The sequence below is a fragment of the Chaetodon trifascialis genome, chromosome 16 (assembly GCF_039877785.1).
Source record: "Chaetodon trifascialis isolate fChaTrf1 chromosome 16, fChaTrf1.hap1, whole genome shotgun sequence".
Classification (NCBI taxonomy): Eukaryota; Metazoa; Chordata; class Actinopteri; order Chaetodontiformes; family Chaetodontidae; genus Chaetodon; species Chaetodon trifascialis.
This window is the reverse complement of record NC_092071.1, coordinates 13,369,914-13,388,330: the sequence shown is the minus strand read 5'-3', so window position 1 is coordinate 13,388,330 and position 18,417 is coordinate 13,369,914. Positions and strand designations below refer to the sequence as shown.

General features: G+C 41.3%; 1 protein-coding gene across 1 annotated transcript; it reads left to right on the top strand.

The window, feature by feature from the left end:
* The first annotated feature begins 678 nt into the window (after positions 1 to 678).
* On the top strand, positions 679 to 18,071 carry arhgap42a (Rho GTPase activating protein 42a). The gene is made up of 24 exons (XM_070982718.1): positions 679 to 1,091; positions 3,407 to 3,502; positions 3,611 to 3,672; positions 7,016 to 7,087; positions 8,941 to 9,042; positions 9,140 to 9,250; positions 9,896 to 10,000; positions 10,118 to 10,247; positions 10,408 to 10,508; positions 10,723 to 10,832; positions 10,956 to 11,034; positions 11,214 to 11,253; positions 11,625 to 11,687; positions 11,785 to 11,859; positions 11,970 to 12,054; positions 12,133 to 12,191; positions 12,330 to 12,435; positions 12,987 to 13,146; positions 13,281 to 13,431; positions 13,785 to 14,489; positions 14,577 to 14,739; positions 16,636 to 16,707; positions 16,801 to 16,880; positions 17,454 to 18,071. Exons 1-24 carry the CDS (start codon positions 938 to 940, stop codon positions 17,540 to 17,542), a joined length of 2,970 nt encoding a protein of 989 aa, XP_070838819.1. The 5' UTR covers positions 679 to 937; the 3' UTR covers positions 17,543 to 18,071.
* The last annotated feature ends 346 nt before the right edge of the window (positions 18,072 to 18,417 follow it).

Genomic DNA, 18,417 nt, shown 5'->3' with positions numbered 1-18,417 from the left:
CAATTGGTGGAATAGTCAATTACTCATACTTAAAACTCCCATAATGCACTACACTTCAAGTGATAGCCACTGGTTTTCAGTGCTTCCACTTCAGATGTCACTTCAACTGACATAATTTTTCACTATTAACTGACTTCAAGCACTTACACTTTGACTGACACATGCTGCTTCTTTCATCACTCAGCATTTAAGTGGCAAACCAGCTATTTTCAGTTCTTACACTACAACTGATCCTTCAATTGCTTTCAGCAGTTCCACTTTAGATGACACACTTCAACTGAATTTAGCACTTGCGCTTCACTGAATCTCTTCAGGACATCCATTTTAACTGTCATTTTAGGCTTTTCTCAGCACTGCCACTTCAGCTTCTTTCAGTGTCTTAACTTCATTTGCTTTAGTATCTCAGAATTGAAATGTTATTGCCATCCACAGACGTTGGAAAAGCTCCACAAACAAATTTGGCTAATTTAGCACTGATTACAGCACGCGCCAGCAGGAGTCTCCCGTTCCCATAGTAACAAGTCTTCATTCAGAGCCGTAGGAAGAGTTAGCAACACGGGCTTCGCCGACAGCGTTGACACGTCCGGTACTTTGCTCTACTTCTTTCTTCTCGTTATTGTTGGTGTTTTCTGTATCAACTAAAAGCCGCTAAGAAGTCAAGGAGACGTTGTAGTGAATTTATTGCTTTAAAACGGTGAAAGAAGCAGCACAGAGCCCGTCGCATAGCCTAACTAAACTCTCAGCCGCTCCGCTGTGTTGGAAGTGTCCGGAAGTTCTGAGGGAAAAAGTGAGCGAGGCATGAAAAAAAGGGAGCTGAAAGAAACCTCTGACCAAGTTTCTCGGAGCACATTCAAACACTGTTTCCTCTTGTAAATCCCACCGAGGGGACCGTCATACTCAAGGTGTCTAAAAATTAGCTGTGTGCGTTCATTTATCGATGGGTTTACCGACGCTGGAGTTTAGTGATTCTTTCCTGGACAGCCCGGAGTTCAGAGAGCGACTGCAGTGCCATGAGATAGAGCTGGAGCGCACCAACAGGTTTATAAAAGACCTCATCAAAGATGGAAACATGCTCGTATCTGCACTCAGAAGTAAGTACACATTGGTTAATAACATGTTTTCGGGGTGAAAGTGCGTGATGCAATAAGTTTCTCAACCAGTTGCACGGTCTTTTGCCTGATAATAGAGGGCAGCCCAAGGCCATCAGTTCAAACAGAGCCAGTGTTAAGCTTACATCAGACTCACTTAATAACTTGTTACATTTACTCGTGTTTGGGTGGTATGAGCGGCACACTTGGGTAGGTAGTTACAGGGTTATGTAGAGGCTATAGTCTAGATGTCATGATGAAATAAAAGATACTTTATTTGTCTTCCCATGATAGGTTAGACCTTACTTGTCTTTGCCAGGTTTTATATGCTATTTTGCAGCATAGACATGAGCGAAATGAAGAATGTTTGTATTTGTCTGCAGGTTATTTTATGAGGCAGTGAGTAAACATTTAGCTTAACAAGATTCATAAGGTGGTGAAAAATGTCCATCTTGATTTTCCAGAGGCCATGGTAACTTCTTCAGATTGTTTGTTTTGTCTGACTAGTACCGCTAAACCCATAGACCCCATTAAGATTAGCCACTTAATGTATTATGTATAACAGACAACAGTGGCAGCTCCTCACATCTTGAGAGGCATGAAACTTTTGAAGCATTTGTCCTTTAGAAATAATAATGATTTCTAAATAAGTTACAGTGCAGACCATAGTGACAGACCATAGGGGCTTCAAGGGGCCCAGCAGCAGTTTTGCTCTAACCTTGCAGGTTAATACAGTCATGATGCAGAGAGTGTTAACTAATAGATTTGGCTGCATTTACATGAAATGTGGACCGTTCTGATGCAGATTCTCTCTCTCCATTATAAACGTCTCATTATTCAGTTGACAGGAAATCTGTCAGAAAATGCAGGAGAGCATTTACACTGGAAAGTTGTATGTTTACCTGCTGCGCAGTTTGATGGTGGCTGTCATATTTATATATTATCAGCTGATGAAGGCTTTCAGACACTTCAGACACACCTAGGCTTTGTGGCTGCCTGTGGTTTCTTTGGCTCACCTGCTGCTGCCCGCTGACACACACATTGTGTGTTCATTTAACCCTAACCACTCAGGAGTGAAACAACCTGATCGCTGCACTGTTTATTAACAGGCCCAACTGTGCACAGAACACTCAGTCACCAGAGCCACTGCAATATGATATAACCACCATACAGTGCTGTTGCTATTCATAATACGCAAACATGTATTTCCTTTTCTGACTGGAAACTCTCTTCCCAGTGGAAAGCCATTTCAAAGTCTAGTTTCCAGTGTGTTCAACTCAAATGAGCGTTTTAAGTGGGATTTTCAATTGGTCTAAACACTATCATAAAAATAAGTAAAGCATTCAAGATTTGTTGGGATCTGACCACAAACTGTGTGCGTCACTAAATGGAAACATACTGCAAATTGCAGCATGTAGACTGCTGTACATATAATATTGAACTCAATTCAGTACACATTTTAGATATTGAGAATTAAGGGCCAAATTTTTTTTATGACTCTATGAATAACAGGTGTATTCACGTTAATAATAGCAGTGTTTGATGTACTGATGACAACTAAGCTTTTCTTTCTTCCAGGAGATAATAATTAGAAGTACAACCTGTCTTTTCTCCTTTGTCAACAGACCTTTTACGTCATCAGAAAATGTTAATAATGGTTTCTTTTAGTCGTGAGTGTTGCCACGCAAGTCCTGTCAATCAAGTCGCTCCACATCTTGTACTTGAAACTACAATGTGGATAAAACTTAATTTAAGTTTCCAGCTGTTGTTAATTTTAATGGTTTTGCTGTCCTTGTATGCAGTGCTGTGGTTGAAGTAGGGCCTTACAACGGCTGGCATTGAGACCCAGTTTTGGGTGTGTGAGTGATAGAATGCAGTCATGTGGTGCCAAGTGTTCATGTACCTTAGACAATAAATGGTGGTATTAAACTGTATCACTGGAGCGTTGTTTGGACATGTAAACACATTTGTCTGAGACTAAGACTGTAAAGTGGAGTTTGTGGCAGGGTGTGGCAGTTTATTTACATCAGACTTTGACACCTCATGGCAGTGGATAATGTGCCAGAGTCTCAAAGGAAAATACTTTAGACATTTATTATGGTAGGGAATAAGTGATGCTCCTTATAGCCTATATGGTGGAAGGGGGAGTGGGACCAATTGCGTTGGACCAATGAAGGGAGTATGCAAATACATGCAATGAGTGTTCTTGTGCATAAGGTGGAAATAGTAAAATTGTGTCAGTTCTAAATAAGTGACTACAATTATTAAATTGTTGTACCTGCTTTGGGTGACTGAATGAACTTCTCTGTTTTTCTCAGGTCTTTCTCTTGCTGTGCAGCGGTTCTCTCAGTCTCTACAGGAGTTCCAGTTTGAATGTATCGGAGATGCTGAGACTGATGATGAGATCAATATTGGTGAGATGAATATGTCCCTGATGATCTAGAAAACTAGGAGTTGAGACTGCAAATTGTGTAAAATATCATAAGTGTTTCCACATTTGAGGTGTCAAATTTCTTTTATAGCACAGTCCTTGAAGGAGTTCTCCCAGCTGTTGAGCACCATGGAAGAGGAAAGAAAGCGATTGGTAAGAAAATGTGTTTCTGCGTGTGTGCTTGAGAGAGAGAGACTTAGAAACAGAAAACCAAAATGTCTTTATGCTGTATGTTTTTGAAAACAAGTTTCAAAATTCAGGATATTTCTTTGATTGTGCCCTTGAAAGGAGGCCATTTTAAGTGAAGTTAAGATTAAAGGCTAGTGGTATACAGTAAATAGGTCCACTAACATCTTAGAGTTACATTGTATTTTATGCAAGGAAGTGTGCTTAGCATTTTAAAGCGTTGTTGTTATTATTTGATTAGATGTATGATTGTTAACTTTTTCTCTTCATCTTTATAAAGAAAGTTAAAAGACAGCAAATTGGAATGAATATCAACAAAAGATTGTTTTTCTATTTATTCTATCAATTTTGGACATTTTCAGACTTTTCTTTGTCTCTGTGCCATCCTTCTCTGCATAATTTACATGAAGAAAAGTGGTTGTGATTCAGATATCAGCAATAGAAACCACAGACTTTAGAATGAAATTATACAGAAACAGTTCTTCTCTTTCAAGGTATCTTGCCCTCAGTGACTTGACCAGTGATCTGAATACACCATTGGACCAAAAGTTAATTCTAAACCAAAGTCTGAACCAATAGTTTCCTTTGATCCAAAAAAAAAAAAAAACCCAATTGTGTTGCACCTTGGCTATTTCTGCTTTACTTCTCAAGTGCATCATGTGCACAACTTTTCCTGAGTTACCAGATTGAAAGTTACAGTCTTTGTTAGGCACCTTCACTTCTTTGACTTGCTCTCAAGCTCCTGACCTAATCGGGTTTTCCCACAAGTCTGATTCACACATTTGTTGGGAAAATGTTGTGTCAGGGGCAGTGAATGCTCCATGGCAATTCAGAAAAACCTCTTTGAGTTACAGACCCTTCATCAACCAGAGCCCTTTGTGTGGGAGTGACTGGCTTCTGGCACAGTCTGTGTGTAGACAAACCTCTACGCATGTGCAATGTATGTGCATAGTACGTTACCGTATGCACAGCCCGCTGTGTGTGTGCGCGAATGTGCCTTTGTGGCTGTGTGCATGGTCTGGTTACAGAGGAACCATGTGGAACCTATTCTGCCAATTCCCCCGTGAGACCGTGAGCAGAGCCCTGACTGCCTGGGAAAGTCCATAAAGGATCCTGTGTGTGTGTGTGTGTGTGTGTGTGTGTGTGTGTGTGTGTGTGTGTGTGTGTGCGTGCGCGTGTGCTTTTTCTTACTTTCTGCGTGTGTACGTGTATTTTAATTGTATACTTTTCCACTGCAACAATGCTGATAGCTCTGAACCTCTACCACACCATCATTATTGAGGTAAAGAGCAATTCCAGCAAATGGGAAATACCTGTTCAACCTGAAAGGACTACTATTGTGATTTGACAATGCCCTTCAGTCTCTTAGTGTTCAGTTTCTTCCTGCATGTTATAATATGATGAAAAAAAAGGAAAGTACAAAGAAAGCAGATCTTTCTGTGGGTACTAGCGTGGTACTAAGCTAAAGTGAAGTGAAAGTAAAGTCATGATGCAGAACCGGGAAGCTATTTAGAGTCTATCGCTTAAATCAACTGGACAGAACAAAGCAAGACGTGACAGACTTGCAATATATAGACTCATGACTAAAGAGGACTGAGACCCAATATAAACACCGAAGCACTGATAACCACTCTGTAGCTTTCCTTACTGCTTGACTCAAGTCTCAAATCAACATCAAGTTTCACATACATGCCAAACAGTCAGCTGCAAAAACATTGCCACAATTGTACCATAATTATTTGAGGTTTGGAGGTTTACTAGCTGCACAGCTTCACCAAAACTACATTCTAGTCTTGGCTGGTATTGAAATGCTTTGCATTAGCACTACCTAATCTGTAGTGTTGTTACTAATACTTGCAGAAAAGCTGCTGTTTTGCCCATTTTCTATTTTTGTTTATACAGTTATTGGATGTATTGCCATGAAATGTTATACAGACATTCACATTGCCCAGAGGATGCATTCTAATGATCATTTTGATCCTTGGATGTTTCCTCAGACACAACCATGAGGTTCACTTATCTGTTTTATAGCGAAATAATTCAACCATCAGATGGATTGCAGTTAGATTGGGTACACACATTCATGTTCCACTGATAGCTTTGCTGATCCCCTGACATTTCTTCTAGAACCATCGTGTGATGAAAACTTTAATTTGTAATAATTCTGCTTATGGGGACTAATGACATTCCCATTAGCCTCAGCTGTACTGTGTGTTAAATGCTAGCTTGCTAACCATCTAAACTGAGCTGGTAATAATGGTAAATATTTTATCTTCTTAACATCAGCATTTCCGCATTTGGTATGTAAACAGGAAGTAAGTAAAGCACAGGTACAATATATCAATTGAGAGAGTTTCAATTCCTGATATCAGCTGTCTCAGTTTGAACCTTGTTCCCTTGCACAAACATTTACAGACTGTGACACCTCTGTTTTAATCAATAAATAATATGGGCTTGCACAGTGTTGTGCCTGAACGAGTTCATTGAACGATAGTTCATGAACGTGTTCATATTTTGGGCGAACATGAAATGAATGTACTCTATTACTACCTGATGAACGTTACTGTGAACTCGTTCATTCTGGTTTCTGTGATCGGCAGGCTCTCTATAGAGCCTTCCAGACGAAAACCTGGCTAAAACACACCGTAAACAGGCCTTAAAATGTAGATGAAATCTGACGCATAGTTACAGTGTTAAAACATAAAATAATTGCTGTCTGTGGTTCTATATGGGCTGTGGCAATAATTTTGAAAAATAACAGCTCGCAGCAACATGTGGAAAAAAGAACTATGAACTAGTTCATTTTTTGAACGGTGAACTTAGTTCAAAATTTTGAATTATGAACTATGAACTGAAATAGTTCATTTTAAAATTTGTGAACTGAACTTTGAACTAGTTCATGTAGAAAGTGAACTTTCCCAACACTGGGCTTGCAGTTAAAGAAAATACTTCTACGTCAAATACAAGTAAATCTCAGGCTTGGATTTGCTCTTATAAAACATATTTGTACATTATATTGTCTTCATTTGAAATATCGGGCAATTTGAGCTTTGTCTCATTGTTTAATATCAACAAGTAAAGCAGAAATATCAAGATATGTGTCTCTTTTTGACAAAATTGTCATTATAATAAAAGACAAGCATCCATTGATTGATCAGATTTGATGAAACTTATTTTCACAGGCGGCACCAGCAGGCCCCATGGACCAGTGACTGAGCTGTTGTTTATTTTTGTTCTTGTTGTCGCTGGTCTTGGTACTTACTGTTATGACACACTGACCTGACTGCTGTGGTTTTTTTCCCCCTCTCAGATCCAGAATGCTGATGACGTGTTGATCTCACCACTTGAGAGATTTCGCAAGGAGCAGATTGGAGCTGTCAAGGTATATTTGAGCAGATTATTAACACAAAGTAACGGAACTGGTTACCTTTTGCTTTGACTCTGTTTTACATAGAAGAACCACCGGTGATATTCAAAACACAGTCTGCTAATATGGGAAGTTCAGTTCATTAAGCATGTCATGTTCATTAGTATTTAACACTGTGGGTGGTGATCAGACAGATTATCCTGCTCTCCTCTGGTCTGAGTCAGTGGACAGAGAATCCAATTTGTTCAGATACACGATGGATCACAGTCCAGTGTCAGTAACAAGGTCGTGGGAACGGACGCTGGGAGGGAAGACAGGGAGCGCGTCACAGACAGAGACGCAGTTGAACTCAGTGAGGCAGTATAAACACAAAGTCAGTCTGGTGTCTAGTTTCAACAGCTGTCTCAAGTCTTATAATTCAGTTTATCTCATTTTTTTTTGCTCTTCGCTATCTCTCAGACTGAAATAAACACCAGAGATGACAGATTCATGCAGTGGGTAAAAAAAATAGAGCCGGTGTGTGACTAACCCTGAAATTGAAATCACAGCTCATTTCTAAGAGTTGATCGAAGCAACTCCTCAGCCTGTAGAATGTAGCAGGAGTGTGTGAGCAGGACATCCACACACTGATGTTGTTGAGCAAGAAAGAGTGGTTGGACATGTGGCGTTTGGAGCTGCAGCTGTTCTGGAAAAAAAAACTGTCGTCCTAAATATTTTGGCAGCGTCTCTTCATTTAATTATTAATAGTCCCGCTGCACTTCCTCTTCGATTTTTGGCCCATCAAAGCTGATAAGCTCATCCCAAGAATCATCTGAACTTCTGTCACATGTGAAAGATCAGATACAGAGATGTTGTGCAGGTATTGACAGGGTTCCAGCAAGCTCACTGCAGATTTCGGGCATTTTGATATTTTTAGCCACAGGGAGTTTTAGCGGCAGGGTTCTGGCAGTGGCAGTAGCGGTCTGAAGGTCAGTTGGTTGGAACATCACTGTGGTTCAGACTGAAATATCTTAACAATCATTGAATGGACCTCCATGAAATTAATGGTCCCCACAGGAGAAATCTTACTAACTTTGGTGAACCCTTAACTTTTCCTGTAGGGCCATCACAGGTTTCACATTTGTGATTCAGAATGAAATATCTTCACAGTTACTGGAGGGATTTATGGGAAATTTGCTGCAGTTACCAAGGGTCCCAATACTTTGGTTTATGATCCGATACCTGCAAAACTTATGAGATCAGCTTCAGCTGTACTTTGTGGATACTAACATGGAGAATACGTGTTGAACATCAGTATGTCAACCTAGTCACAGTACACATGTTAGCATACACTGCTGTTCCTAATGTAAGTGCAGCCTCAAAGTCTCATCAACCTCAGCTGTAGCTGATGTGTATAATGCTAATTATCAGGCACTGGCATGCTAATAGGCTAAATTAAAATGGTAAACATGGTTAACATTTTAACTGCTAAGCGTCAGTATATTAGCATTTTCATTGTGGACATGTTAGCATGCTGATAGCAGCATTTTCCTCAGCACCGCTGCCTCACACACAGCCTCACAAAGCTGCTATTATGGCTGTAGATTCTTAGTCTTATTTATTTACGTATTAGTTAGCGTACTTTTGAACTAGTTTTGAAACCTCAATACTCTCTAAGTACTGTTTGAATTGTGGTGGCAGTGCAGTAGTATTGAAAACTAACAGGAACAGAAATCTAGCATGAGATCTATTCAAGCAGTGTAAATGTGATATTCTCTCTGTGTTATGTAAAAAAAGGTGAATTCCAAGATCTCTCTTTGCAGATGTAAACTTCATACGTTTGCTTTTATTTATTGCTCACGTCCTCTCCATATCCCCATTTTCCTCAGGAGGGAAAGAAGCAGTTTGACAAGGAGACAGAGAGGTACTACTCTGTTCTGGAGAAACACCTCAGCGTGTCGCCCAGAAAGAAGGAATCGCATCTGCACGAGGTAAACTGTCCACTTTCTAGAGATGCACACCAAGTTCCTCCCACACGTGTTAGGTAATAATAAAGTACTGTATGTGTTGTTGCTGTTTTTGTTGCAGGCTGATTCACAGATGAGTAAGGACAGGCAGGTTTTTTATGATGCATCGCTGCAGTATGTCTTCAAGATCCAAGAAGTGCAGGAGAGAAAGAAGTTTGAATTTGTGGAGCCAGTGAGTTCACACACATACGCACAAATCAGTCGTTAATACTGGGATACACATTTACTTTGTAATACAGGAAGTTTTTGTCAGTATCAGCCTTTTTGGCTCCTTTGGGGAGTTTTCATTTAGATCCTTTGATTTTACTGAGCTGCTTGGCCTTCAGCAATCTGACCAGCAGAGGGAAAACATAGTCACCAATACATGATTTTTCATCATCGTAAAATATGACTAACGAATCTATTTTTTAAACAATGATGTAATAAAGTCATAATTGCAGCAAAGCCAATGACCGTGTGTGCATGTAGACATGATCATAGAAAGACATCTAAGCCATGTTCTGAAAAAACACATTACACACATTGTTTGGCTGGTGATGAAAATGTTTTAATGATAGATATCAGTAAAGCCCACTTCCTGTTGCTGTAGCAGTGCTTCCTGCATGGATATCTCTTCCGCCTGAGACAGAAGGGGAAACCCTTTATTGTAAAGTAAACAAGGGCAGCCAACCAAACAACAGGCAGAGTTTGAGTTTTTCTCTCCTATGGAAGCTATTTTGACTGATTGAGGAGATGACTGACAGTCGTTCTTTTGAAATCCTCTCATTAGACTCCCCAGCTAATGTTCTTCCTGCGGATCTCTCTCTCTGCTCTTTAGTTACTAGCCTTCCTGCAGGGTTTGTTTACTTTCTACCATGAGGGCTACGAGGTGGCCAGCGAGTTTGAACCCTACAAGCAGCAGCTTCAGTTCAACCTACAGAATGTAAGTGTGTGTATTTACTTTACAGACCCAATCTGCACCTGATTTTGTATGTTTCTTATAAATATGTATACAAACCTCCTTTCAGTGCAGTTTCTTATCCATATGTCTGTTGATAAGGCTCGCAATAACTTTGAAAGTACGCGTGCTGAGGTTGAGAGGCTGATGAAGAGAATCCGGTCGGCAGAGGAAGACTTCAAAGCCCCAAGCTGCTTCACCATGGAGGGATATCTGTACATACAGGAGAAACGTGAGATACACAAAAACCATATCTTCTTAGTCTTGTTCTCTCACTTGTGCTGTGAATAAAATCAGATTCCCAAATCACATAATCAGACTTAATTTTGTTTAAAATCATTCACTCACACACAAGTGCACCTGCGTGAAAATGTGTGTCATTTATATTACAGGTCCATTGGGGAGTGTGTGGACCAGATACTACTGTACTTATCAAAAAAGTTCCAAGATGTTCACCATGAGCAACACAGAGTCCAGACCAGCTAGCAGACAGGTGAGCTGGTAGCGCACAGTTCCATAGTTTTTATGTTTCCCACCTTCCACACAGCCATTTGTTTCTGTTCTAGCACTAAAATCCACCATGAAAATCACCACCATGACAACCCAAGTTACATTGTCATACTATCATGTTGTTGTAAGCAGAGGGTTTGTTTTGTGTTTGAGTTTGGCACAAATCGAAAAGTAGGAAATATAATCTCTGATTACAGAACGGCATGGTGAATGGCACACCTGAGGTGTTCAGGCTGCGCTCATGTGTCAGGAGGAAGAGGGATTCGATCGACAAACGCTTCTGCTTTGACATCGAGGTGGTGGAGAGGTGAGCGGGAAAGATCACTGAGAGGCTATGTGTCCATTACACAAGAATATCTGTGAAATAAATACATTGAGATAAGGCTTTTTTGGATTGTGCTCAAGTAAAATGTTCTCTCTTTCTCTGCAGACATGGCGTCATCACCCTGCAAGCGCTCTCTGAGGCCAACAGGCGGCTGTGGATGGAGGCAATGGATGGAAAAGAACCCGTAAGAATATGTCCACCATGAAATACAAGAACACTAAGGAGTAATTAGAAAGCAATGGGAGCCAACCTGCATATATTATCATACCATGTTAAACATTGTTATATATAATGTTATATGTATTGTTCAAAGTTTTGTTTGAAATGTCATCCTAAAACATCATTTATTTTATCTTTATTCAGATTTACACTCTGCCTTCTTTGCTCAGCAAAAAGGAGGAGAGTAAGTATCCTAATTTATGCTGTTCTTGATTTGCTTTTATTCACAAGATTTTATTTATTAACGTCTGTTGATACGACTTTGTTATGAACAAGAAATGTAGATAAAGCTGTGAGTGTTCCTCTCGCTACTGTCAGTGGCGAGAATGTGTGTCTATGTGTGTGTGTGTATGCATATGTGCATGCGTGCGTGTGTATATGTGTGTAGTTGCGGGTGTGTATATGTACATACGAAGGGTGGGAGGGATGGGTTTTCTCTGTTTTTCTGTTTTCCTTTATAATGTTTTTAACTGTTTAACACCTTGTGTTGCATTTTATTATGTATGAAAAGTGCTATATAAATAAAGTTTGATTTGATTTGATTTGATTTTACAGCATTTCTCAACGAAGCGGGCCTCAACTTTGTTAAGAAGTGTATCGAGCTTGTCGAAACAAGAGGTATTCCTCCTCCTTAAAAAAATGATTCTCATGAGTATTTATTGTGTGCATTGTTGATGTATCATGTCGGTCAAATCATGTCTGTATGTGTGTGTAGGCATTACCACCCTGGGACTGTACAGGACTGGAGGCGTCAACTCCAGGGTGCAGCGGTTAATGACGAGTGTGTTTGGTAAGAAACACCCTGCTTTCTTCTCTATGATGTTTGTCTGCATGGGGAAGAATTATTCCAGCACAATGAATAGCAGGTGTAAGTAAAAATCTGTCTCTGCTCTCCTGTAGCATCCACAGCGCCCGCTGACATGCAGCTGGACGCAGACACCTGGGACAACAAGACCATCACCAGTGGCCTAAAGAATTATTTCAGGTAACACACAGTACAAAGCAGACTTTATGAGTAACCCTTCTCATGACTACTGAATTCTGATTTCTAATGTGTGTGCAGGTGTCTGGCAGAACCACTGCTGACCTACAGACTGCATAAAGAATTCATCAAGGCTGCAAGTAAGATCTTTTACTGCTTCTTTCAAAAAAAAAAAAAAAGTGTGCTGGACACAATCGGAATTTACAAACAGAAGTACATAATGTCACCCTCACCACTGGATCACATCCCTCCCTCTGTACTCTTCCCTCTTTCCACAGAGTACGATGACCAGAAGCACAGAGTGAGAGCAATTCACGCACTTGTACATAAACTACCAGAAAAAAACAGAGCAATGTTGGACCTCCTAACCAGCCACCTCCACAAGTATGTACACATGAACACATATTGTGCTTTTATTGTTTCAGTGCCCTGAGAATGGCCCGTCTGCTTGGGAGCATCTTAAAAACATGTTTCAAAAAGCTTTTTCTAGATTGAGACTTTTGTAGTGAAATCTTTCCGTATACAATTTTCTGTCAAGAACATCAGCCTCACAATATAAAATAAAATAATGTACAAAATAAAATGACAGCTGATTTGTCTGCAAGGAATCCTTTCACAGATTGCAGTCAAAATCGTCGACACTTCTTAAGAAATGTTTATTTGCTTCAGCTGCTTAGAGTAGAGAAGAACAGAACTCATGTAAAAATATTACAAATAACTATGACTGAAAACATATTAGCTTTTTGAAATTGTGTCCATTTGTATTTCTGTTGTACTGCGCAGTTTATTTAAACACTTTTTATTTCTCTGATATGATATAAAAAATGCGTGCTCATCGTCTGTTTGTGTGTGTGTGTGTGTGTGTGTGTGTGTGTGTGTGTGTGTGTGTGTGTGTGTGTGTGTGTGTGTGTGTTTGTGTGCGTGTGTGTCTGTAGGGTGTCCTCTCACAGTGACCAGAACATGATGACTGTGTCCAACCTGGGGATGATCTTTGGCCCCACATTGATGAGGTCTCTGGAAGAGACGGTGGCCGCCATGATGAACATCAAGTTTCAGAACATTGTGGTGGAGATTATCATTGAAAACCACCACAAGGTATACTTACAAATGCGTACACACACACACACACACACACACACACACACACACACACACACACACACACACACACACACACACACACAACATCCACACATCTGGCTGACATGTACTCTGTATGTCCCTGCCAGATTTTCAATGAGGCCCCAGACTTGTCAGTGCCGTTACCTCAGGCTCCGTCCTCTCGGTCGACTCCTCGGAGGAGCAAGGCCATCTGTCTGTCATCAGGAAAGAGGAAGGCCCGTCTCTACCCTCCTGCTCTCTGCCTGGCAGACAACGACAGTGAGTTTTTATTCTCCATTTATTTGGAAGTTGTACCTGATAGTTGCATCTCAGATTGAGATATGCAGTAAAGAATGTAAGATGTCTATGAAAAACATGTCTATAAGATGGGAGCAGTTCCACCAAAGACTGATTTACCATTATGGTTTCATTAACTGGTCGAGGCCCTAAGAGCAATTCATCCTCTGGGATTCATGAATGTGTGTACCAAATCTCATGGTTGTAGTATTTCAGTCTTGATCGAACTGGTGGATAAACAAGTATAAACGACTGTAATGCAAATGACTCGAGATGCGTCTTGTTTTCCTGGAGCCATTTTAATGTTTGTGACTTGTTTCCCTTTCGACCTCCAGGTGACACGTTCAGTAGCAGCCCCAGCACGACTCCGATGGGCAGTCGGGAGTCTCTGTCCTCACATTCCTCTGAAAAGAACGGACTGTCTCAGACCTCTCCTCCGTCCTCTCCCGCCGCCGAGGCAGGCTCGTCCTCCACAGCACAGGTGTCTCCTCCTGTGGCTTCCTCCTGCTCCCCGTCCCACAACTCCTCAAACGGGGATGATCAGAAGCACTCAACAGTCATCGCCGCCTCCCCTCACGTCACGTCCTCTTCTTCCAGGACTTCCTCCCAGCTGACTCCAGCTCAGCAAGCTTCCTCTGTGTCCTCCTCCATGTCCTCCCTACTTTCTGCAGAGAGGACTTTGTCTGTCAAAGAAAGCTCGACTGCCTCCTTGTCATCTGTGAAAGAGTCAAGATCTCCCTCTGTAGCCTCTTTGTCCTCCGCCTCCATCCAGCACTCTTCAGTGGAGCGCGCCTCCTCTCTCAGGGAGGGTCGACCTATGCAAAGAGTGTCATCTGTCTCCTCTCTGAAGAGCACTCATTCAGTGGGTGAAAAAAATGCCTCCTCCACCGTAACAGAAACCAGAGTGACAAACTCTACCTCTCCTCAGCAGAGCAGAAAAACCTACAGGACTGCCTCCTCCTCCTCTTCCTCCTCCTCTTCATTATTTCCCTACCAGTTTTCCACATCTTCCTCTCTCACCTCCCTACACATCTCTGAGGGTGCGTACGTCTCTGTCGGATAACAGTGTGAAAAGTTGACTTTGTTTATGTTTATGTTTAGTTCTGAATTCTTGTGTTCTGTCGCAGATTACAAAAGCTGTCATGGATCAGTACAGAGTCTCGTGTCACTGGAGCAACAAGAGGCAACACGCAGACGGAAAACTTCACACATTCGCTGTGGCTCCGATGTGACGGCGAAAAACTCTGCAGCTGCTACATCCAGCAATGGTTACCAGAAGCCTGGATCAGTGTGAGTGTCTCAAAACTCATTGGGCTCTATTTTCGACTCCGCCGCCAGCGCGGCGCAGGCTGCACCACCGGCGCAGTGGTATTTTCGAGCGGCGCAGGCAGGCGCACGGCGCATTTGGTATTTTGGTAGACCGAGGCGTACAGAGGTGCGCCAGGATGGGCGTTGTGGCGCAGTAGGGGGGAGGTGTCGGCATAATGAGCCGGCACATTGGAATTTTCAACCATTTCAGTCTGCGCCGGCGGCGTAAAAGTGCGCTGAAAGCTCGCCACCTTAGACCTGGTCAACTCTGTGCGCCGGCAGCGCAAGTGGATTTTTTTTTTTTGTAAACCGGCGGAGTTGTGCGATCCCTACAGTCTTTCAGGGGGACACCTCTCTGGATGTGTGGCTGCTAGGTAATAACGGCTATCCACTGAAAACGTGATGACGCCATATATCACACCGTCAACAAGACGGCAGCATGGTTTTAACGGTGTTTCCAGCAGTGCTCGGTCAGTCATCGAACGCACACGGCGATCAATAATTAGCAACAGCGATGATTCAATGTAACTGTCTGAGTCAGCACATACAAGCGCGTTCGGCATGCGTAATGGTCACTCACCCTGACCGAATGTACACAGGTGAAATAGGGATGCGAACTAATCGGTTAACGTCGCTGTGCCAACAGAAACAGCCGTGGCATCCTACAGAGCATATATACTGCATCTATCTCAGAGCACTCGAGAGACAGAGAGAGACAGACACATGAAAAAACGTAAGTGATGATCGTTGTCCGCTATTACCCACATCATTTCATTCCAAATACAAATGTTATCATTGTAATGCTTAACGTTATCTGCAACGATGGAGTACATCATTGCTTTGAGGAGGATGAACAGGAGGCCGAGGATTTGCCATCTAAGGACCTCATATTTAGACATCAGAATCAGAATCAGAAATTCTTTATTTATCTCCAAGGGGAAATTGTTTTGTTGCAGTGCTCCTTACAAGAATAGAATTAGAATAAAATTAGAGAAGAAAGAAAAGAAAGAGAACTATATATATAAAAAGCAAATATAAAAACAAAATATTTATGTTGAAAATATAAATATATAAACAAAATATACCACAAAATATAGAGCACAATATAAAACAATATATACATATATATACTGAGAAAAATTAAACAGTATATACAAACGGTTGTGCAAAGTAATACAAAGGGATGTCAGGAGACATGAGTGACGTCAGTCTCCTGGAAACTTGCCATGCGCCTCGCCAGCGGCGTTCTTAAAGGTTAGGCGAGGAGCTACTGTGATTGGTGAAGATTTGACTTGGCTGTGCCAAACCCACTCCACGCCTTCTCCCCTCCCTCTTTCCGAGTTGCGCCGCTGGGTGGGACTGAGATGAGAAGGAGGAGGAGATGCGCTGGCGGCGCAGCTCACGAAAATACCAAAGTCTGCGCCGCCACGCCCCATCGGCGCAGCGGACCTGACTTTGCGCCGCGCCTGCGCCACGCCGGCGGCAGAGTCGAAAATAGAGCCCATTGAGGTGCTCTGATCATACAGCTATTTACTCTGTGCTTCAGCCTTTGATCCACGCTCTCAGAGAAGGAAACAGCAAATGAAATGAGCATAAAGAGGATCATTCTGACATCATTAAGACGTTTTGAAGACATCATTGGCTCAAGACCCGCCCACAATACAGTTTGGTTTAGTTTTTAGATGCTGAGAGCGGTTTATTGAAACTAACTAACTCTCTCTCTCTCTCTCTCTCTCTCTCTCTCTCTCTCTCTCTCTCTCTCTCTCTCTCTCTCTCTCTCTTTCTCTTTCTCTCTCTCTCCCTCCCTCTCTCTCAATAACAACTGGAACTTATCACAGGAAATGTATTCAGAGCCAATTTTGTGTTTGTGTGTTACAGATTATCAGCCAGGCTCCCGGAGCGTGAGAGTTCAGTGTTCTCCTCAGCATTAGACATATGTCCCTCAGGAAAGTAAGTTGATTTTGAGGTTGTTTATGACACAATCCTGCTTAAGTTACATCCTAAATCACTGTTTTTACTAATTCAATCTGTTTTTTCTCCCAGGGAAGCCAAAGCTCTTTACTCCTGTGAGGCAGAGCACAGCCATGAGCTCAGTTTTCCACAGGGGGCACTGTTCTCAAATGGTAAAAGAACCATGCGCAGGTTTCATTTCCTGAGGGATCTTTGGCCCCATTTACATTTGGTATTAATTAAGTTATATAGAGGGTTAGGGGTTAGGGTTATATAAATAATGGATGATGACATCCGATCCACGGATAATGGTATCCAATACAAACAAATCCCCACAATCAACTCACACTAAACTTCTAATAATCTTTATTTCTTCCTAATTCTTTTGTAACCTCTCTTTGAATTTTGAAATATTAAGTTACTCTAAAGTTAGATAAAATCTTTTCACCCACTTCATAGCAATGTAACTCGAATGGATTCTCTGAAGAGTGCTAAATAGTTTTGTTTTCATTTATTATGGCTTTGGTTTAACACATTTCCTGTAATCAAGAACATAATTCTTACATTTGGAAACTTCTGGACTAGAATTTAACTGCATTGTATTTTGAGTAACAGATAACCGTAAACAGCAGGAAATTCATTCAACTCTGGTCTGAAGTTTGCTGTAAGTCATTGTAAAAGATGAAAACTGATTTTTTTATATATGAAGGTCCTTCTGTTGACTTGTGTCTTGTTTGTGTCTGCAGTGTACCCATCTGTGGAACCAGGCTGGCTCCAGGCGACATACAAGGGCAAGACAGGCCTCATACCCGAAAATTACATCACATACATGTGACGACCAATAATGTCACCGCATCACTGATTAACACAAAGATCTAACTTCGACTTTAGGGATCCACAGTGCAGTAATGCAGTAAAACTCTGTGCTGCTGAACAGATGTAATATATTTATCATGTAACTGTGACGATTATTATCACTGAACTACTGGGGCAGGATATGAATGATGTAAGTACTGTATGTATACCTGACTACTATATGTGAACCATGTTATTAACCTTCTTATAATACAGTAGATGTTAAAATCAGACTTTTTTCCATTTACATGTGATTTTTTCACTTTAATCAACGTTATGCTCCTATTTTATGTCTGTGTTCAACAGTCTCACTGCAGTTTTAAGAACCTTATGAATGCATGAAATGTGTCTGTAAGGTCACGAAAACAATTCTTCTATCAGTGTTGGTAGTTTATGTGTTTGTAAGTGATCATATTGATGTCTTGACTGTGTGTCCAGAGCTAACCTGGAACAGTATGAGCTGGTGGTCAAAGACTGAATCCTGCCCCAACACCCTTTTCTGTCTGTCTGTCTGTCTGTCTGTCTGTCTGTCTGTCTGTCTGTCTGTCTGTCTGTCTGTCTGTCTGTCTGTCATCAAGATGTCTAAATAAATACTTTCCTTAAAAACAGCAGTTTGTATATGTAGATTCATTTTACTTTTCTTGTTATTTTGCAGGTTTCTTGTGCACTTTCCTCAAGAAGTTTAGTTTTCACCCGAGAGATCCCTAAAATATACCACATACCACTGTTCAAAACCAGATAGCTGATTTCTTTAATCATTTTTTATATTCCAAATATGAACACTGTATGTTAGTGTTGACATGTTTTTGTCTTAGAAACAAAAGTAATCTGCTAATTGTATGTCCTTATATTTCT

What these genes read in the sequence shown, in the direction of transcription:
- arhgap42a (XM_070982718.1), top strand. Translation starts at nt 938, where the DNA reads ATGGGTTTACCGACGCTGGAGTTTAGTGATTCTTTCCTGGACAGCCCG. An exon ending in AGCAGATTGGAGCTGTCAAG is followed by an intron (nt 7,088 to 8,940) that starts GTATATTTGAGC and finishes CATTTTCCTCAG; the next exon opens with GAGGGAAAGAAGCAGTTTGA. An exon ending in AGTTTGAATTTGTGGAGCCA is followed by an intron (nt 9,251 to 9,895) that starts GTGAGTTCACAC and finishes TCTGCTCTTTAG; the next exon opens with TTACTAGCCTTCCTGCAGGG.